Source organism: Corvus cornix, chromosome 14 (assembly GCF_000738735.6).
Source record: "Corvus cornix cornix isolate S_Up_H32 chromosome 14, ASM73873v5, whole genome shotgun sequence".
NCBI classification, from domain to species: Eukaryota; Metazoa; Chordata; class Aves; order Passeriformes; family Corvidae; genus Corvus; species Corvus cornix.
Window position 1 is genome coordinate 15,234,212 of NC_046344.1, and position 21,550 is coordinate 15,255,761.

At 52.1% G+C, this 21,550-nt stretch overlaps 1 protein-coding gene across 12 annotated transcripts in view; it reads left to right on the top strand.

Annotated features, from left to right (window-relative positions):
* The window catches only part of CAPN15 (calpain 15), a 56,753-nt gene that overhangs the window by 694 nt on the left and 34,509 nt on the right, over positions 1–21,550 (top strand). For 2 of the 12 annotated variants that reach the window (XM_039560049.1, XM_039560056.1), the window contains exons 2-5: positions 4,638–5,028; positions 5,120–5,301; positions 7,932–7,972; positions 15,302–15,621. In XM_039560049.1, the coding sequence (XP_039415983.1) occupies positions 15,446–15,621 (176 nt within the window). In that variant the 5' untranslated portion in view covers positions 4,638–5,028; positions 5,120–5,301; positions 7,932–7,972; positions 15,302–15,445. Of the gene's footprint in view, positions 1–4,637; positions 5,029–5,116; positions 5,302–7,931; positions 7,973–9,593; positions 9,740–13,275; positions 13,685–15,301; positions 15,622–21,550 lie in introns of those variants that run through there. The other 10 variants (XM_039560051.1, XM_039560050.1, XM_039560053.1 and 7 more) reach the window with 10 other exon arrangements.

The following is a 21,550-nucleotide window of genomic DNA, read 5'->3' on the forward strand; positions in this document are numbered from 1 at the left end:
CTGAGCAGGGTTGTGTGCGGAGTTTCTCAAGCCTCTGCGAGTTTGCCCTTTAGAATCACTTGGCTGGCTCTTATCCTTGAGTCTTGAACATCCTAAGGCTGTTGGGGTCCCAGTGTCTCATCAAGACCCCTGGATTTTGCTGCATGTCAGCTCAGCTGCAGTTGAAGCATCTCAGCCTCTGGGTCCTGGATGCAGGAGTCTCAGAGCATGGAAAAAGCTCTGTACTTGCCAGCCTCTCCATTTGCTGAGCTCTCTCTGCTCCTGGGGTACATCCCCCCAGGCACCAGAAAGCGACTGTTTTGGGCGATCATCCGTGGGCCTGCTAGAGGAGATGGGATAATGTGAACGTTGTGTTTGAAATGTCATACTGTTTCCTCCAAGCGTTTTTTCAGCTGGGAATCTCACTGAAGCTTGGCGCTCTGTAGGCCTGCAGGCCCGGGATGCGGCTGGGTGGGTTCTCATGGTCGGACAGAAGGTTATCTGGGAATTGCTCACTGCACGTGGCCTGGGGTACTGGTGCAGGACAGTGCTGCACTGCTGTGGGTCGGTCAGGAGCTGATGGAGACCAGGAGATGTGTTTGGAGGGAGCCAAGGTGGAGGCGAGGGGTGCAGATCCCAGAGTGTGGCGCTTTGTGGCTCTGAACACAGGGATCTTGCCACACTTTGTGCGTTTTCACCCGGGACTCGGAGGGACTTGTGTGCTCTTCCCTAAACTGGAGCAGACCTGCTGTGACAGACTGGCTGCCTGTGACACTGAGATTCTGCTGGTGGCTTTTGTCTGGCCATTTTTTGAGATCCTGCTGAGCAGTCTGGCTTGTGCCCCTGAGTGAACCAGAGCAGGGCTGAGCTCTGCCTGAACATAACATGTCCGAGGCATGATTCAAATTACCCTGATTTTATGTATGTGGGGATATTAACTCGTTTCAAGTTGCATCAGCTTCTGTTTGTGTCCAAGGCTTTAGCAGTTGAAGGCAGAAGGCAAGACCCAACATTGCTCCCTTCCCTGGGAGGGGCTGAATGGCTGGAGAGGCCTTTGAAGGTTTGATGTGACTGGCTGGGTTTGCTGAGCCCGGTTGCTTTGGCAGGAGGGAGAGCAGCCTCCTCCAGCCTGATGACTTGGTGCATAAGGGAACTGGAGGCGTGGGCCAGGCACGGTGTCTCCTGAATCGGAATAAATCTTGGAAAACAACTCAAAAGTGCTAAAGTTGCACGTAAAAAAGGTCAGGCGTCGTGCCCAGACTCGGAGCTGTCTCATGGTGGCGGAAGGGCTGGGTGACCCCATGGAGGAGCCTGCATGCCCTTGGCAGATGCACTGATTACCCCCCACTCTCCTGGCTTGCTCCCCCTTATCTTTGCTCTGGGCTCCCTTTATCTTTACTCGGAATTCCGCTGGCTTTGCAGAGGGAAGTGGCCACGGGCCTGGTCTTCCCTCAGCCAGCTGAGTGCAGTTGGCTTTAACTTGTGGAAAACATGCTGCTCTCCTCTGTCCCAGAGGTTTTGTGGGAGCTTTCCAAGTTTGCACTGCTGGCACGTGAGATCTAGAGAGAGACTCAGCCTGTGTTGTGTGTCCATGGTCGTGCTGATCCCTGCTGGCAGGAACATCATCTGCTCCCAGGTGGAGAAATGCTTTTTTCCTCCCATCTTCCTGCTTCATCTGAATCCAGGCTTAGTTGTTTCTGGTTTTGTTCTGATCCTTGCTATGAGCAGAGGGGTCTGGGAAGGACCAGACCCCTGTGGCAGTTCTCCAAGTGAGGGTTTTTATGAAGCAAAGGGAAGCTGGAGTGAGGGCCTGTGGCTGCCTGCGGTCAGAGGAGGTGGATTTGGAAAGTGTGTGTCAGCCCAGTGTCCTGCCACCATGGCTCTCTCCCAGTGCCCAGAGCTGGGGGGAACCTTGTGAGCCCCCAGTTTGCTGGAACCTGGGGCTTTGAGCAAGGTCACAGTGCAGCTTTCAGTGGGAAAGCTGCTTACGCGGGTGGGACAGGTGAGTCAGTGGCTTCCTCCTCATTTTCCGTCATAATCCCACTCTCTGGAGCGAAGTGAGCTCCCTCCCTGCTCCCTGGAAGCCTCTGGATCTGCCTGTGTTTGCCTCAACCTTGCTGGTTGCTGTTGGAGCCTTCCTGAGAGACTCCCTCCTCTCCAGGCCGCAGTCACCGAGCTGGGCAGGGAGGAGCAGGCTGCTCCGAATTTCTGTCACATTTGCTGTTTGGAGTGTTGACACTTGCCTTGCATTTAGCAATGGCAGCTGAGGAAGCCAAGAGAGGCAGAAGAGCTGCTGCCTGCTCACAAGAGACATTTAACTCTTGCCCTCACAGCTCCCTTCCCCGTGTGCTGACAGCTCTCGGGTTGGCTGATAGGAAATGCCAGTGGTGTTCCCAAAAATTCGTTGGTGTTCTGTTGCTTAAAAGATGAGGAGGGTTTTTGTGTGCCATTTCCTCTCGCTCTGGAAGAAAAAAACGCTGGTACCCTGGTGCCCGGGCAGAAGGGAGAAGGGGGAGCCCTGGCAAGGAAATAGGATCCAGAGAAATGTGTCACCAGCAGAAAGAGCAATTGTTTTCCTGCATTTCCATGGCAGAGCCTTGTCCTGTTCAGGCAGCCCGTGTTTGACAGCCAAGATAATACATTTATATTGATGTAATTAGCGGGACGTGGAGTTTGCTGAATGGCTCGGGGGCAGCCTGCTTTTCAGGCTAACTCCAGCAAATAGATCAGGGAGGATTGGAAAACTGCCATGGGTTGCTGGAATTGGCCTGTTGGGTTTCTGGAGGTTGAATACATAACTGCTGATATTTCCTATTGTGCTGTACCCTGCCTATTTGAAAAGAAAATAACTCAAGGGAACATGGGGCTATTTTTGCCAGCTTGAGATGATCAAGTTTGATTTCTAAAAACTGAAGCCGAGTCTTTAGGCTTGCACATTAAAACCAGTGTTGGAACCATATCTCTGTTCCTCCAGAAATGCGTGCCTCCACACTTTGCCAGCAGTGTAAACTCTAATGAGTGTTCATAAAAAAAGAAAGAGCTTTTCTGTTCCTGCAGTGCAGCCCCTTTTGTAGGGAGTACAGTGGGCCTGAGCAGGCTCAGCATCAGGGACGGTGACAGTGACACCGTGTCAGGGCACTGAGCTGGTGTCCTGCCCCTTGCCAAACCTCAGGGTTATCAATGCATTCTCAATTTGGTGAAATAGAGACCAAGACCTTACAAAAAGCTGTTGTCCCCTCCAGTGATGCTGCCCAGCTGCATTTCTAATGTGGTGCTTCCTGTGACACCAACGTTTCCCCTTCAGCATCTTGTTCCCAGTCTCAGCCCAGGTGATTTCAGTTTACTGAGGGTATCACAGGCAGCTTCCCAACTTGTGTCCTTCTGCTCCTGTGACGAAAAGGTTTGCAGAGAAAGTTACTCACGGACAACTTTGCTGGGCAGCAGATCCCCTGTGTTTGTGCTGGTCCGTGGAAGTGGAAGCACAGCACCAGGGTCCGTGTGTGCTGAGCTCTGTGCTCTCCTGTGGCAGCTCTACAATCCACAGAGGCTGCAGCACTGATGTGGTCAAGGTCTTGCTCTCCAGCTCGCCCTTGTCAGTCTCCTTCCTGCAGACTCTGGCCGGCAGGCAGAGCTCGGGAAGTCCTTGGAATTCCAGCCCAGCCCAGCAGATTTTGCTGAGCTGCTGGATGCTGAGTGCTTTCCCTTCCTATCCCATGGCATGTGAACACATCTCCTGCAAGGAAAATGATGTGATGTGGCACTTGGGGGTTGCTCTGTCTGCTGGTATTGGTCTCTACTCCCTCGTTGGCTCTCCTGAATCTCCCGCCTTTCCAGTGCGGGAGCAGCTCAGTGAGTGCCTTGGAGGTGCTGTGGGCCTGGAATTCCCTGTGTAGTTGCACAGATCCTTGGTCTAAAAGGATCAGGGTGGTCCTTTTGAACCTGAAGGGTTCCTGAATCCTTATCTACTCATTACTGGTCCCCCAGTGGTGTCCCTTACCCATTCCGTACACCCTCCCTTTGCTGCTCTGGTTCCATTAGCAGCACCTGTCCAGGTGTTCACCACAGGGCGTCTTTTCCCTGCAGCCTGGAATTGTCAGTGGTGGGGAGTGCTGGAAGAGAAAAGCTCTTTGTGAGTTCACCATCACCTACCCCAAGGGTACCACGCTGCATCTGATGGTGTGGCTGTGGGGATGATGAGCAAGGTGAGGGGGCAGAATGGGGTCTCTTGCTCTGCCATGCTCCTAAAGAGGCTCAGTGATCACATGGTGCCAGCTGAATCCTTATTTTTGTGCTCCCTCCCCAACCTAAAATAGAGGAAGTAAGAATGTGCTGGAGAGCCAGACACTTATGGACAAGGGTTCATATTGCCTCCATCTGCTAAAAGCCCATTCCAAAGGAGGCAGCAGTTTCCCAAAGCAGGAATTTCATTAGAACAGGTTGTTTTGAGAGTAGAGAATATGAAGGAGGAAGGGGAAGTATCTTGGAGGAGGGAGGTTTGCCGAGGCAACTACTCAAACGTCATGGCTTCTGGGGGTGGGATGGGCACGTTTGGCATAATCAGAGGAATTTGTACTTCAGAATCTCCAGGAGATGTAACTGCTAATGGTGTCCTGGCTATGCAGAGTAATTAACATCTGTTTCTGTATTTGAACATTCAGGCAGCGTGCCCCGCCAGACATCGCTGCGTTCCCATCCGGCCCCTCGGGACATCCTGGCCTGTTGCTAATTGTTGAGAGCTGTCCGGAGTCCTTCTCCACACGATCCTGCTGTGCTCCATCCCGCTGTGCTCCCGAGGTGTGGCGTTCCCTGCTCCGATGACAGCTCGCACCAGGATGCTGAGCAGCGGCCGCCGGCAGGGAGTGAGGCCTGTGGTGGGCATGGAACCATAAAGGCACGGCCAAGGGTTCTGAGAGCACGAGTGAAGAGTCTGAGCTGACCCAAAAGCTGTCTCCAGGGGGGACCAAGCCCCAGCTGGATGTCATAGGAAGTGCAGAGCCCTCCACGAACTGGAGTTCAAGGGGATGCTGATTGAGGGACCAAAAATGTGAGGTTGGTTATCTCTGCTGGTGCCATGCTGATGGGCCTGGAGTCTCAGCAGTCATTTATTCTTATGTGCCTTTTTTCACTCTCTGTCCAGCAGCTTGGGACGGCAGCCTCTCCTTCCTGGCTTGGTGTACTCCCAGTGCTTGGTGCAGGGACCTTCTAGCATGCTCCTCCAGCCAGGCCACTCAGTGGGTGCCAGTAGCGGCCGCTCGGGTCCAGGGACACCAGGCTGACTCTACACCGACTGGCACTGGACCTGCCAAGCAGGAATTGTGTTGGGTGAGAGGCTTTTCTGACTCAGCTGGCTCTGGGCTGGGCTGGGAGGGGCTGGAAGGAAGGAGACCTTCTCTCCTCTGGTTTGTGAGCACAGTTACCTCGCTTCGTGTCTCTCATGCCTCTCGTTCTTGTCTTTCTTCCTTGTTTGAATTCCTTCTTTGAGTGTTTCCATGCCGTCTGTGTGAAGGCTGTGTGCTCAAATGCGTGGGGATACTGATGTCCTCTGGTTTTCTTATGGTGAAGAAGAAACTGTGAGAGTGGAAGAGAAATTGTGGGGTCTTCCAGCACCTCGCAATCTTAAGTAGTGGAAACTGCATGACTGTCCCAGGGTGTGTTTTGAGGCAGTGCAAGGGCAGGGCAATAAATTAAGGAACTCTGCATAGCTTTGCCTGCAGTAACCACAGAGCCGTGGCAGTTCCCAGCCCACTGGGACAGAGAGGTGACTGTGTTGTGCCTCATGTGGCTGAGCTGTGGAGGCAGAACGAGGTGGTGGGAAGCCAGTCTGAGCTTGGACCTTCAGGATACGCTTGCAGTGTGTGATGGTGTTGTCCTTGGATTCAAATGTTCCAGGTTGACGTGGCCTCATCCAGGTTGGGGCTTTGGATTAATCAGATGGACACTAGTGCTTGCTGTATGTTGGCCCATCTGGTCTGTCTGGATGTTTATGGACTAGCTGGAGTCTCTGTGTGATGTTCATGTCCAGCCACAGCAGAAGGTCTGCAGGAACCTCTCACAGCTTTGGTCAGTGAGGCTGGGCCATGAGCACTGTGGTGTTTGAGTGGTGACTGTCACCAGGCAGGTGTTGGTCAGATCTGCACCATGGCTTGTTCTCAGGGGTGAGAGGGATGAGCTGGCATTCCTGCTCTTGGATCTGTTTTGATGCAGCCTTGGAACGTCTTCCAAAAGCTACTGCCCTTGTTCCTGTTGCCTGACCTTGCCTTGTCTTAGTGAGCAGATCCTGCTGGAGGGGAGGCTGGGGGTCTGCAGCACCACACAAGGCTCAGGCAGCTGGATGTGTCTTGCAAGGCATTTGGGAGTGACTCCAGTAACATGATCTCCTCTCCATCTGCCCTTTTGGTTCAGGATGCAGCCAGCAGCCCTTGGTTAAAGCCCAGCTCCCTCCCTGTGCTGGACGTACCACAGGTGGCCTGGCTGCCTTTGCTCTACCATTACTCAAACCATCTGCATTGTGTTTCAGCCCTCTCAGAGTACAGCCTTTTCCTCATATGACCATTGTGTTTGTTCAAATGACTGTTCCCAGAAAATATTGCTTAAGGTGTGTGTAATTGAACACATCCTACAATTCCAGCTGTACTGGTGTAGCTGTAGAGGAGCCGGTTGTGATGGAGACAGTGAGCCAGTAAAACCACTCTGGTGAGGAGAGGGGAGGGTTGTGGTGGTGTCAGGCACTGTTTTGTTTGTATCACTTCATTGTACCAGGTGTTACTCCCCACCTATCATTTCAATACAGTGTAGCCTCCAAACAGAAGCACTGGCAGGGCTGCCACATCAGTGTGCAGAAGGATTCATGTGTTTTTCAGGGGTCACCTGGAGGTGGAGAGGGGTAAGCAGTAATGCAGTGCTTTTGCATTAAATGATTGTGCTGAACTGTGCTTCCCTGTTGCTCTGAGAAGCTGTGGATGCCTCGTCCCTGGAAGTGTTCAAGGCCAGGTTGGATGGGACTTGGAGCAACCTGGGACAGTGGAAGGTGGCAGGGGGTGGAAGGAGATGGGCTTTAAGGTTCCTTCCAACCCAAACCACTGTGATTCTGTGATTGTAGAAGAGGAACTTCTCTCTCCCCCCTGAGTCTGTCCCACTTCCCTGTTCTCCCCTGGTTCCCTGTGCTCCTGGGGAAGGCAGGAGCCTCTTGTGCAGCTCTCAGCAATTCTTGTGCTTTTATCCCTTGGTTGTTTGTGATGGAAATGCCAAATGACACCGTTGTCTGTCAGGCTTCTCCCACCTCTGCGTTTGCCTGAGGCACAGCCAGAGATGTGTTGGCTTAAATCTAGGCCAGTTGGTTGGAAATTGGGACGTGGTGCCTGATGAAAGCCAGGGAAGGCCAAATTGCATGAAAATGGCAGAAGGAGACACCCAGGTGCTGCTGCTTGTGTGGCTTGGGTAGGGCATTGCAGTGAGGACTGGAGCTATCTCTAGGAAGGGATGTGATTGGATGTGGCTTGGGCAAATTATATATTTACTGTCTGTCTAATCTGTGTTAGCATTAAAGCTGTGGCTGGAGTGTCTGGGGACAGTGTGCTCAGGGGACATCTCCACCTCCTGCCCCTCAGACTTTGCTTTCCAAGTTTGTGCCCTGAGTTTTCACTGGCTGTGAGACCGTTTCTTGCTGCAATTCTCTTGCCCTCCCTTCTGCAGTGGCCAGCTCTTCATCTGCTTATCTGTCAGCTTAGCATGATCTGAGGATACAATCCCTGCTGTCCTTTTGGGAATGACCTCGTGTTTGTGCTATGTCTGGGCTTCTATGAATTTGGGGTGCTGAGTGATTGGGGGGGGAAGGAACTTCATGGGTCACCAGGTCCAGTTCCGTGCTGCTGAAGATGGGCAGTCATCTCTTGCAGGTCATGAACTTGTCCAGGAACTAATTGTTGGAACTCTTGCTGTGCTTTTTTCCTCAGTGCTTCTGGAGCAGCTGGTCCAGAGATCTGCTCTTGGAAAGGTTAGAAACCCTCCTCACACTTCCAGTGTTCACTTTTCCTGGGTTGGTTTGTTGTGCCTGTGTCATTGCAGAGTGTCAGCTTGCAGATGAGATGATGACTTGCACATTTTTTTCCTTCCCTGGTTCTCTGTAACCTTTATGTCCTGCAGCAGTTGTGGCCCTGGGTGGAGATTTGTCCTGAGAAATGTGCTGAAGGCTGCTTTGTTTTCCCATTTGGGCAGGTTGGGTTGGCTGGGCCCGTTTGTTTCCTTGTTGTGCTTTTGAGTGTTTCATGTGCAGGTGGAGCTGTGAGCTGCACAGTTTGTGAATATTGGCGAGTACAGAAGAGCACTTTTTGTGCTGCTGTCATTTCTGTCTTCTTTTTTAATGTTTGTCCTTGCTACTTGTGCCATCTTGCCCCTTCAGGAGGGAGGGATGTCAGAAACGTTTGAATCAAGGGGAACCTGATAAAGCAGTGTACTGAAGAACCAGTGCCTGGCTCTTACTCGTGGCTCTTATTCATGTTTATCTCTAGCTGTGAATGTGCAATAACAACAGTTCTGTTCAGCACAGGCTGGCACAGCCTCAGACAGGAAGATCTGCTGTTTACCAAGCAACACTCTGCTATAAGTGAGAAAGAGGGGAAAAAAGTGGTTTATTGCTGCTGGGTAGCTCAGAGTGTAGTTAAACCTTTCTGAAAAAAGAGGAAACTAAGAGCACATGTGTTACTCAAGATGCATTTTTCCTGGCAAGAGTCCCATGTGTGTGCTCTTCCTGCAAAGCATCCCTGCGTATGCTCCTTCCCATTAAATCCATAGCATATTGGGAGCAGGCAGGCAAGAGCTTCCTGTTTTTATAATGCAACTGGTCTCAGCAGGCAGTCTGTCGAGGTGATTTTTCAGCCTGACATCTTTTGTAGCTGGGGCAGCCTGTGAGCTGAGTAGGATGACAGAACTCTGCTGCAAGGATTATGAACACGGGGAGGAAAAGATCTGGAAATGAGATCTGCTGGTAAAGCTTCCCGAGATTGGATGCTGTGGCTTGTGTTGTTTTGTTCCTTCCCCTGTGAGTCTCTCTGTGGCATTTCCTCGCTGCTGGTGCTGGGAGGGCCCTGCCAGCCCACCCACGCCGTGGTGACGCTCCGGAGTCACCCACAATTGGCCGGGAGTTGCGGGACGCACGCGGCTCGTTGCACTTCACTGGAGCAGAGTTAATTGACATAGTAGAGCACTGGGGTTGGAGGGATTTCGTTGTGTGGGTTTTCTTAAACGTGTGTGCACTCAGACCCTTCTGCAGCAGTGCCCTGGTTGCCATTTTCATGCTTGTTCAGAAACTGCTTCGCAGTTGTCAATGGAGATGAGGTTTGAACTTAACCCTTATTTTGAAAAAACCTTCCTGCTTCTCCTCTTTTTCTCCCTGCAGCTTATGATTAAGATGTTGATTGCCCTTTCAGATCTGTGTAATCCCCTCTCTCAAAGTGACTGGGATAGATTTCCAGTAGCTCCCTGGATTATGTGTCACTGGTTTACAGCGTCCAGTGCAAGGGAGAAGAGGAAACTTTGTTCAGACTTTGATGGTAGTTGCTCTGTGGCTAAGCTGGCTCTGCAATACATCTACTTTTCCTGTCAATCTATCACTTCAGGCTTTGGACACCTCTTCCTCTGCCTGCATACTTCTGAAGAGTCAGTGCTGGGCATTAAATGCAGCTTAGCCCAACTCAGCTGCTGTGTGTGAGTTTCTTCTGGGCTAAAGTTGGGCCAGAACCAGTTTCAAGGCAGCTGAAAGAAGGTAAAGACCCTCAAGCTTGCCTTTGCATGTTGGTGTCTGAAGCCAGAGACATGTGCTGCTGTTCTGGACTTTGTAGCATGGAGCGTGAGATCCTGTTCTGTGCTGGTCTAGGACTCCAGGTTCAATTATCTTGTTACCTCATTAAGAGCCCATCTGGAAATCTGCTTCCAGACAGTTCACTTCAGCTAATGATATCTCTGCAAGTGGTGTATCAGCCTTATTTCTCACCAGGATCTGGAAAACAGTTCACTTATAGCTTCCTGTCCCCTCAATTTCCTCCAAGGCCAGAATATCTGACTCTCTTCCCTCAGCCCTCTGCCCCAGAACAAACATTTGGGTGGGTGAGTTTCCCCCTTCTCCCTTTTGTGTGTCCTCCCATCTGCAGTGCTTGCACACTGCCTGTCACACCTGAGGACTCCTTGGCCCTGGCAGGTAAGGCAGAGGTTTCTGAGTCACAGAACCATGGGGAGCTCTGTGGTGGAGCACGAGGGCTGAAAAAGCCTCCTCCATCCCAGCTGAATGTGCCAACCACTGTCCCATCCCTCCTGTTACACCTCTGCCTCAGTCTGTCCTTGGAGGTGCCTTCCCACCCCTCCCTGCCAGAAGCTCTGCAAGGAATTGGAACTTGCTGACAAGACTGCAGCATTTGGGCTGGCTTGGCAGGTGAGGGCAGGGAGAAGGAGCAGCAAAACTTTGTCTTGTCCCCAGCTGTGTGCACGACACCTGCTCAGCACAGAGTGTTCCAGCTCGCTTGCTCTTGCTGCTCTTGAGCTGTGGAGCTCTTGTTGTGTCGGCGTTTGCAGCTTGGATTTCAGTGCTGTGTCTGCCTGATGTGGGTGTCTTGTTGCTTGTCTGCTCTTCCCCTGCTGCCTTGTGGAAAAAGAGAGGATTTTGCCCTTCCTCTCTTGGGGTTACATCTTTTCCCAGGGTTATCTCAGCCTGCTGAATTCCAGCCATGCTCTTCTTGGTGCTGGTGCCTGGTTTTGCGCATCCTCAGGTCCTGCCGCCCTGCCTGGAGCTGGGGCTGGCTGCATCACACAAATGCTTGCGCTCCTTTCCCTTCCTTGGCTGGCCTGACACCGTCAGACACTCCACTCTGCATCCTTAGCTATGCCATGCCTAACCTGCTCTGTGACTTTATAACCTTCTTAGGCTGCCATGTCTCGTGCTGTGTACCTTCCCAGCCCTGCACACCATTCCCTGCTTACCCTGGCCCCCCTGAGCACGTGCCTCCTTCAGGGAAGATCTGCTGTGCATGGAGGCAGGATTGGTGAGGGGCCAAGGGTTGGCCATTCCTTCAGGATGTCTGAAGTGGTTGTCTCCAGCTCGATGTCCCCACTCAGCCCCAGCTTCTCCAGCTGCCTCTGAGCTCCTTGGAGTTGAAGGGTGTGAGTCGCATCTTGCAGTCCCCAGAGAGGAGGTTGCTCCTCCAGGGCTGGGTGTGGGCACTGGACAATGAGAGCTCTTCAGGAGTCCTGGTTTCTCCCTGCCAGCAGCAGGTTACATGGGACTGAAGGCAGAGAGCTCCTCCTTGGCTGGTGAGGGTGGTACCAGGTCCCAGCACATCTGGCTCCCTGGGGAATGGTCATGGCCTCAAGGCAGGAGCATTTGGACAACTCTCTCAGACATGGGGTGGGATTGCCGAGGAGTCCTGTGCAGGGCCAGGAGTTGGACTCATGATCCTTATGGGTCCCTTCCAAGTCAGGACATTCTGTGGATCTTATTCAGCCCACAGGCAGAGGAGCTCCCACAGCAGAGGGAGGAGAAGGGCTGGTACTTCTGCTTCAATCTTAGAAGAAAGTCTCCTGCAGCTTCCTCTGGGCACAGCTTTGAGGGATGTATTTCCCTCAGGTATATGGCGTGCCTTCTCCTGGGCCAGCTGCTGGCCCACACATCAGACCAGAGCTGCCTGGAGTTCAGTACATCTGATGGTATTTTCATTCCTGGATCTTCCCTGGAGCAAGAGAGTAGCTCAGAATTGACTTGATTTATAGGTTGGGGAGTGGAGGAATTAATGAAGTGGCAAAGTCTTGTCCCTGAGTTTGCAAGGCTGAGAACCAAGAGAGGCTGGAAAATTCAAGCAGGAGCAAAGCTGGCTCGTGCCACAGGGATCAATAAATTACTAGGAAAAGGAGTGTGGGGGTATCCCATCACAAGGAGAGGCACGTGGGACCAGCTGGGGTGAGTTTGCCTCACTGTTTCCTCAGTGACTGCAGCAGCTCAAGGGACCTCTGCTCTTCTTCCTGCTGCGTGCCGAGGGAAGAGCTTGGGGCTGATGCTAGGAAAAGTTGATCCTGCAACTTCCTAGATGCATTGAAACACGTGGGCTAGTTCCCTTTTTTTTTTTTTCTTTCCTTTTTTTGCTCTCTTCAGAGCCAAAACCTACATTGAAACTGGAGGGAAGGAAGAGGGGTTGGGTAGATCCCCACCCTTCCTGCCTGCTCTGCTGTGACATGAGAGCTGGGGCCTGAAGGGTCAGCACTGCTCGCTGATGTGGAGGAATAACGTTATCTGGAAGCATCCAGGCAGCTGCTTTGCTGTCCTGGCAGCAGGAAGAGCTCCATGGGACAGCTTTTCTGTCCTGCACACACTGTACATGCCTGCTGCTCAGGGTCTGGTGGGGAATTTGAGGAAGGGTCTGCATCACGTACCACAGATCAGGGCAAGTGGCTGTGAGGGGCTTGGGGGTGGTGAGATCAAACCTGGATTTATTTTGGAAGCAATGTTTTGGGAGCAGTTACACAGCATCAGTTCAAACCTGGTAATTATTGCAGCTGTGAGGGGCAGAAAACCAAAATCCAAACTCAGCATCTTGCTAAGGTGCTTAACTGGTAATTTCCATGAGTGAGATCCACCCTTCTCAAGACACTTCAATCTGTTCACATTGTTGCTTCCTCTCCAGATTAGATAGGTGGAAGCAGTGCTTTTTTAATTAGAGGAAAAATCCTGCTCCCTCCTGCCAAGACAGAGGAACTCTTGGCAGCTCCCTTTTAGTGATTGAAGCCTCCCCTGTTCAGCCAGGTGCCTGCAGGTCATCTCCTGGGGCATCTCCCTGCCCAGTGGCAGAAATTCCTCAACAGTAAGGACGAGTGCTTCCAGAGAGGCTTTCTTCTTCTTTAATTGCCCCCTTCCCTTGCTGGGGTGTAGTTGCCATTCTCACCTTGACTTCTTGGAGGCTCCTCATTTGCTCAGTGTTGGCCAAAGGCATTTTGGGGCTCGGCATGGTGAGCACGTACGTGCTTTGCATTGGGCTGCCGCCACTCCTGTTCTCAAACTGGTTCTCCCTCTCCCCACCTTTGGTCAACGCTCCCCCTTCAATAGCATTCATTGGCTGCTCTCACCTGGCATGAGGGTGACCCTGAGGAGAAGGATTTACTGCTTTGCCTGGAGAAATCCGATTTCACGCAGCACTCACAGCCAAGCAGCCCAGTTAGACCAGACAGTCTCGGAGATCACTCCGACTTAGCTAGGTTATCCTCCACCTATTTATAGCTCCCTTCCTCTCCCAACTCCACCCACCGTGGGGTTTTACTGCAGGGTTTAAAGCAGGGCTCCCAGCCTTTCCCCTCCCTGTGGAGTGGAGCTGCCTGTTTGGCTCCCTGGTGTGGAGCTGGCGGAGGAGACGGGCCGGGAGAGCAGCACCACGTTGGGAGCCGGCAGCGATGCGGGCAGCAGGCATGTTTGTCTCCTCTTGGGATGAGCTAAAACTGGCGTTCCCATGGGCAGGAGGAGGAAGCAAAGGGTTCTGCTTTACCAGCTTGAGGAAGTGGTCTTGAACCAGGCTGTGGAAGTGCTTTATGTGGCAGTTTAAGCCAACTCAAGGGGGAAAAAGGCTGCTGACGCCTGGGCATCCTTCCTCTGTTTGGCTCAGCCTGCAGTGAGAGGCTGTTCTACCCATCTTGCCTTTATTTATCTACTTTATCATGATAGAACCCGAGTTTTGAGGTAAGACACAGTTTGTTCTTCTAGTAGGTGTCAGAGTTGCATCCCCTGTGCCTTTGCTGCTGGAGCACGTAGGGCCCCCGGGATGGGGTGGAAGAGCCAGAGACAGCACAGGTGTGGGATGACTGATGTCTCCAGATAGACTGAGATGATGATACTGGGAAGTGCTCTTCCCCTCACATCTCGTGGCTTTCGTTTAGCCAGAAAATCAGATTTGTTACAAATTAACTGCTTGAATAGCAGGAAATGAGAGGGGAAGCGCCAGGGATCCACTTTGGTTGGATCTGGGAAATCAGTGAAACCTTGCTGTTGGATAATGGGGGTGTGGGGCTGATGTACAGCAGTGAGGCAGACCAATTACAGCAAGGAGGAGGTAGGGAAGACTGTGTTCTTGGGCTTTTTTCAGATTTATTTGGTTAGTCCAGGCTTTGTAGGCTGCAGAGACTGTGACAGAGCAGTTAACATTCTCCAGTTAATGACCTAATGCAGGCACATTCTGGTATTGAGCTTGTAGCAAAATTGCACCTGCTCCTTGAGCTGCTGCTTTTGAGAGTCTATTATCTATCAAGGCCTTTCTTGATCCCTTAGATCAATCCTGGGATTGAAAAACTGTATTTTAGAACTCCTCATCTCAGCCTTTTTATGGCAAAAGTGGTTTCTTCGCAAAGGTCTTTCTGTGGTTCATTCATCTCCTTCAATCCTGGTGGGTAGTTGAATAAGCTCAGCTGTGCTAATTTTTCCATCTTCCTTGCTTCTTCTTTTTTGCTCTGTTAAATGTTACCTTGATCCATTGCTCCTGACATGCATCCAGATTGTCCTGCCTTTTCACTTGAAGGAGAGACGTGTGTGTTTAAACTTCTTTGAATACCAGAGGACATGAAATGTTTCTGGAGTTTAATTGTGGGGATGCTTGAGGAATAAATTCCAAAAAGTAGGAAAGAGAGAGGAAGAAACGGATGAGCAAAGCCCCAGACCTGCTTCTGTGGGTAAGGGCATGCTCAGGATCAGCTGAAACTTGGCTTGAGCTGAAAATAAATAGTCATAGAAAATACTTGTGCAGATCCCCAGTCTGTCCAGTTCCAGCCTTACTGGGGTGTTAGAAGGAAACAGGAAAAGAGGGATATTTTATTTTACATGTAAGCACACAAGCCATCCAGTCCTTGTAGCAGAGGTAACTAAAACTGGTGTGCCAGTCAGAGTCCAGACTAAGCTGGTGTGTGTGGTCCCCAAGGGCTGCTGGTTTGGGCTCCAGGTGGGCCTGCTTGTCCCGTTTTCTGCTTCTTTCCCGTGTTGTGAAGGGCTTTGTGCTGGGCTCTGCTGTGCTTCCCTCCATCAGCTGGTGCTTCCCTGTGCCTGGGAACTCCTGGTGCTCACCTTGGGGGGAGCTTCTTCTAGAGCCCCCACACTCCCCATCTCCAGCAGCAAAAGCTGGATTCAGTGACACAGCCCTTCCCATCCCAGTGAGCTCTGGGATGGGGACCCTGATCAGAGCATGCATTGATAGGCTTTAAAACTGGAGGGTTGTTGCTGAAATCGTACCTTATCTTTCTCTCTTTTTCTTTCCTTTTTTTTCCCCTTTCTCTGTGTTTGTTTGTTGTTTTTTTTTCCAACTCTGATCAGAACCGACCTTCCTTTCTCCAGCGTGCTGGGATCTTTGCAGCAGCCCATGCCGCAGCGCCTCGCCTGTTCCACCCGAGCTGCCCATGCCACTGGCTTGGACCTAACCTAGGCTAAATCTCAGCGTGGCCTGGGTAGGGGGGAACCATGGGGAGCTCTGCCTCATCGCTGGCCGCAGAGACGGAGTCGGACCATGGCTTCAGTAGCTCGCCCTACCCGGGGCACCCGGCCGTGGGCTGGTATAGGAGCAGTCCCGGTGGCCCCGTGTGGGAAAGTGCCCTTATAACGCGGCAGCACCAGCACTTACAGCACCGGCTGCGAAGGTAAGGAGGAGGGGAAGGAGCCTGCTCACCTGCTCACCCGCTCGCCTGCTCACCTCTCAGCTTCAGTCCGGGCGCTGCCTTTGGGACACGAGTTGCTTTGCATCCTACTGAGTGTTGGGTCCCTTCATTCAGAGGCTCAGTTCCTTGGGAAGCCAGAGCCAAATTCCCACTGATCTGAGTGATGCCAAACCCTGGCTTTACACAGGGTGGCTGATGTTTCCTGCAGAATGGACTGCAGGACTCATCCCAGCTCTTCCTCACTCACCTAAATTGTCAAGGTGGCTGCCTGGGAATGGGATCTCAGTTCCTTGTTTGCCATGTTCTTGTGGCTCCTCTTCTTTCTGGCCTCCCAACCCCACTGTAGTGTCACAGGTGGAGGATTGTGTCTCCAGGCTGGGTGGCAATAAGTTGCTGGAGTTTCTGGACTCAGAAGAGCCAGAGAAGCTGTTTTCATGCAAAAGCAGTGAAATGCTTTTGAATAACAGATCCACAAGAATGAAACACACCAAAACAGAATTACTCTTAAACAGATTAGTGTTTCCAGCCCTCAATTCCTTTCCCACCTCGATGAAATCAGCACCTCAGATGTGTCCCTGAGCTGTTACCTCTGCCCCTTCCACATCAGCCACTTGCAGTGAGGAGTTTGTCTTGTTGTTGGAGGGCTGGCGTCCTGCATTCATCCTCTGACAGGTTGAGAGATTTGTCAAAAAGCATCTGAAACCCCTCTGCCTGGGGGCTTGGCTACAGAGGCTGCCGTGTTTTGTGCTGATAACGTTTGAGCCGTTGCCTAATGCCTGCTTTGTGTGGACTCCAGCCTGGATGGGTGTCCATACCTGCTTGAGTCTGTTTGGAACTGCTGGTCATTTAGGAATAGCTGCTTGCTCTGAGTGTCCCTGAGCTGTCCTGGCTTTCCCCTGGAGGTGTTTGCTGTGATGATGGTGCAGTATCTGTGGTGCAGTCCTCGTTTTCCTGCCTTCCTGCTGCTGCAAGGCCTGGGATGTGCTTCCCAAGCTCTGTGCATGATTCTGAGAGCCTCCCAGCTATGTCAGGCTTTGCTCCCTTCTGGCCCTGTCTTGGGTCTCCTTGTTGAGCTGGGAACAGTGTGAAACCAAGAAGTTGTTTCACTAGCATAGACTTGAGTACCTTTAAAAAAGATATTTTGTGCAGTTCCCAAATTCTGTTGCTGTGTGTGCCAACCTGTGTGGCTGGTGCATGGCTCTGGTCGGTGATCTGTGCTGTGGGGTTTGTCCCCTCTAGTTTAGACAGATCCTGCAAACAGAGCTGGGTCCTTCCTGCAGGATTAGCCCTTCTGGACTGCTGGTTTTCCCTCTGCTGCCTTGAGGAGTTGGGGAAGGTGTCTCAGCTCACAGATGAACTCCCTGGTATGGCCATGCACAGCCAGAACTGAAATTTAGGAACTTCCAGTGCACACCTGGCCCTGGGCACTAAAAAAGGTGGTGTCACTGCAGCCTCGTGTGTGGCAGCTGGGGCTGCTCACGGCTCCAAGTCTGTCGCTTGGAGGAGCTTGAGGAACTAAGTGATATCTTGACATGTGGAAATAAATTTCCTGAAGAACCAGCCTTGGTGGTGGAGCGGATGTCGGGGCAAGAACAGGAACTGCCGGTCTTGGCGCAGATAATACCGGTGTCCTGTGGGGACAGGAGTGGCTTTTGTGATAATTCCTTATTTCCCCTGCTAAAGGGAGAGCAGAACTCATCCCGACTCAGTGTTGCGTGGTTCCTGGAGACAGGAAAATCACCGGCCGTGATTCACTGAGCAGCGAGTTGCGTGGGAAGAACTCGCTCCAGGCGGTGATTATGGAAGTGGGTTCAAAAGACCTGCTGAGATCAGCCAGGCTGCCAGGCATCAAAGGGCCGCCGCTCCCAGGGAATAGCAGGGCCAAGGAGCAGTGGATGATTGGTTTTCAGAGAGGAACAGATAAATATATTCTTTTAAAAAATTAAGTAAGTCAATAGAACAAGTCAGGGTAGGTATCCTGCCTGTGCATGTCCTCGTCCCCGGAGTCGTGGAGTGTAGGAAGGAAGTGGAGTATTGGGGAGCCAATTTGAGGCCGGGCAGCAGTTCTGCGATAGACTTTGCTTTTCCTGCTGATTTTCTGTCCCTGTCTGCAGCCGCCTTCAAAGCTGATAATGCTTTGGCTGCTGTGGAGCAGCACAGAGCCAAGCTGCTCCAGTCTCAGGGATGAACACAAACCTTCCTTGGCAGGAAAACAGGGACACAAATACTTAGCGAGTGACTTTGGTCCGTACTTGATGGGGCAGTTGGGGGAGTCACCCCTCGTGGTGGGGGGCGGGAATATGGGGAGAAATCAGTGCTGTTTGGCTTCAAGATTTTAGAAGCTGGGAGGCGGCTTCACTGTCTCCTGTTGCCTGGGTGAGGCTGATGGTGTGGAATTCCCTGTCTGCTGAAGACAGGGAGACAGGAGGGAGTAGAAAAAGGGCCTTAGTGGTAGAAGCAGCAGACTTGTGACAACCAGATTTGAGTCCCTGGTCTTTTCTGGAAAGGGCTGCACAGTCTTTTTCTGTGTGTCAGCCTTTAACCAGGAGCCCGTCCCCTTCCCAGCATGCCAGGAGGACACAGCTGCTGTAAGATGGGAGGTACCAGGTGTTAGGTGCATGTTACAGGGATCTGACTGCAGAAACCTCTGCTTAGGGCAAAGATGCTGGGTTTAAATTCAGCCCTGATACCTGCGTGCAGCCAGACAAATTCTGGCTCAGCTACAAGTTCCCTTGGGCTCCGTCTTGCTCATGTGCTTGATAGTGCTTGGCCTGGGCTGTTGTTGGGTTGGAGCATTCAGCTGAGCTTGGGGATCCATCATGGCCAAGCTTCCCGATGTGCCAAACCCTTCCTGGAGCTGGGAGCAGGAAGGGGCAGTGCCACAAGCCTGGTGCTGGCAGCAGGACACGGCTCCATTGCTGTGGCTGCCACAGTGGAACAGTTTGGGAGCTGTGGGATCGTGGTGGTTTCTCCTGCTGCTGCTGGAAGTGGTGGTGGCACCTCTCCAGGGTGTATCCTTCCACATTGTAAGGGGTTAGGAGGGAATTGGGGCTCTGTTTCCTGAACTGTTTCCTGGTGAGATTTAAGGGAATGTTCCTGTTCACCTACTCCTCACTCCCAGCATTCATGAACAGGCTCCTGTTGAGTACTGAGAACTTCTGGATTTCACTCTGTTTAGGAGGGGCTTTCCGGAGAAAGGGTTGCAAGGTCTGTGCAGCTGATCTAAGTGTCTCTGCCCACTACTGGCTTTGGCTGAAGCTCTCTGAACTCCTTCCTCTTCCAGAGGATATTCATTTTCTGGGCTTTCCCACAGCATTCCCCAAAGGCTTTATATTTTTCTGTAAAAGCCTTTGCAGAATGAAATACTTCTGGGTTTCAATGACGGTGGAGGGAGGAACACACTCTTTTATTGTTCTTTTATTTTATTATTAGGGTATGCTAAAAATATGTAAATCTCCCTGCTTTTAGAGGGAAGTGAGGGGACCTGCTTTTGTTGTTGGCAGGTGGTGGGAGGGCACTTGCTGTGTCACCCCCTGCTCCTCAGAAGCACCACTTACTTCTGGGGAGAAACTCCAGGCAAGCCTGAGTGTCCTGGGTGTTTGTGAGCCCTTGATTTATATACATGAACAGCAGCAAGTCACAACTGCTGGGCAGCATCACACAGGCCTTTTCTGGGGGCTCTGAGTTGTTTTGAGGCTGGTGGAGATTTTAGTGACGGGACTCTGGCTTATGGAAGTGTGGCAGGGAGCTGTGTGGAGAGAGAATGTGGCTCTGTGCTGCTCCTTCCCACCCTCCTGTGCTGTGGCACTTCAGCTCTGAGTGCAGCACAAGCTGAAGTGTCTGGAGGACACCAGGACAGTGTTCAGTCTGCAGAAAAGGAGGTTCAGAGGGGACCTGCTTGCTCTCTACAACTCCCTGACAGGATGGTTCAGCTGGGTGAGGGTCAGGGTCAGCTCCCAGGGAACAAGGGACCGGACAGGGGGAAAGGGCCTCCAGTTGTGCCAGGGGAGGTTCAGGTTGGATATTGGGGAAAAATTTCCTCACAGAAAAGATGGTCAGGCTGCCCAGGGCAGTGGTGGAGTCACCATCACTGGAAGCATTCAAAAAGCATGTGGATGTGGCACTTGAGGACATGGGTCACTGGTGGTCTTGGCAGTGCTGGGGGAACAGTTGGACTCCATCTACTTGGAGGGCTTTTCCCAACTAAATGATTCTGTGTGTTTCTTGTTGGGGAAACCAGGGCCCAGAGAAATGAGATTCTGGGAAGAAAAGCTCCTGGTAAAGCATCAGGTGACTGCAGGGAATCACCTGGGGATCTCCTGCTTCTGTTTGCTGTCATCAGATCTCAGGTCGGGCACTGGCCTCGGGAGGTCTGGCAGCCTCAGCAGGTACAGGTGCCCCAACAGACCTGGGATGGGGCAGGCACAGATCCCTGGGTTTTATCAGCAACCTGCATGGATTTGGATGTGCTCAGAGAGTTTATTTTGCACCTTTCACGAATCACTGACCGGTTGAGGTTGGAAGGGATCTCTGGGGTCCAGCTGGTCCATCTCCCTTCCTAAGCCCCCATGCAGAGAACAGAGACGTGGCTGTGGTGTGTTTGTGGAGCAACTGGGGGTCACCAACACGTGCTCTGTGTATCCACAGAGGAGGGATGAGGAGGGAAAAAGGAGCCACTCTTCCAAACCACGAGGGCACCATCAGCTCTCACATTCAGGACAGGCCTGCTCATCACACGGGAGTGGAGCTTGTGTTCCCCAGGTGCTTCATTCAGTGAGGTGGATGCATCCCTGTGTGGGTCGTGCTCCCTCTGGAAGCTGCTGTGGAGTTCAGCTGGGATTTGGTTGAGTAAAGATGCTGCAGGTTGTTGTGCATACTTGTTTGATGGGAATCAAACTTGGAGCTGTTTGCTCACCAGTTCTCACCATAGCCCGCAGTGTCTGGAGCAGTGTCGTGCTCAAGGAGGTGTTGCAGTGCCAAGGAGTTGGCAGCATGGAATGCTGTTTCATCTGCCTGAGGCTCCCAGCCCTGCCCATCCACTCTCCAGGCTGGCTGCTCCAGCGGTCACAAAGCCTATTAGTTGTTTAAATTGGGGCTATTTATAGCTCTGGAGCCATGGATAACTTGGAGGGTGGTGCAGAGCAGCGGAGACCGGAGTTCTCCACAGATCCCCAAACAAAACCTCCCTTTGCTCCCTGTGTGCCCTCCAACCTTCCTCATTTCCATGTCCCACAAGAGCCATCCTGCCTCAAAGGAGGTCAAATCCAGGGCAGAGGCAGCTGGAGCATATCCTCGTCTTATGCAGCAGGCTTGGCCAAATCTGAGCAGAAATGCCTGACCCTCTTGCCTCAATGTTGCTGTCACAGCATAGAGAGCACAGCAGAGCTGTCCATTCAACAGTGCCAGCCTGGAGAAGGGAAAAACCAGCACCTTTCCCTGGTTTGGGGATGCTCCTGTCGGCAGGAGCTGAGCGCTTTTGCTCCAGGAACATGGGTTCAGGTCCTTCTCCAAGTGCAGGTGTTGGGGAGTTTTGCTTTGGATGCTGCATTGCATGAAGGAGTTTAGCATCCAGCTTTGGCTGTGCATAGATCCAGTCTTCATCTCTTTCAGGAAGAGACCCTGGAGATGCAGTTGTGCTGTGAAGGAAGCTGGTCTCTGGTAATCAGTGCTGTGGGAATGTGTGGGTGGAGGGCCTGGGAGAGCCCTTTGGGGTTCGGTGTTTTTCCGGCTGTGTTGGGGGTGGGGAGGGAGAGGGATTGGTAGGTGGTGAATTTTTTGTTATATGTTTTAAGAGCAGGGAACAGTAAGAGGAGCCAGAGCAGGGATATATTTTTTTTTAGAGTAACCCTTCTGCATTGCTCCTTTGGCTTTCTTTGGCTGCCTAGGGAGGAATGTGGTCTCATGTCTCATG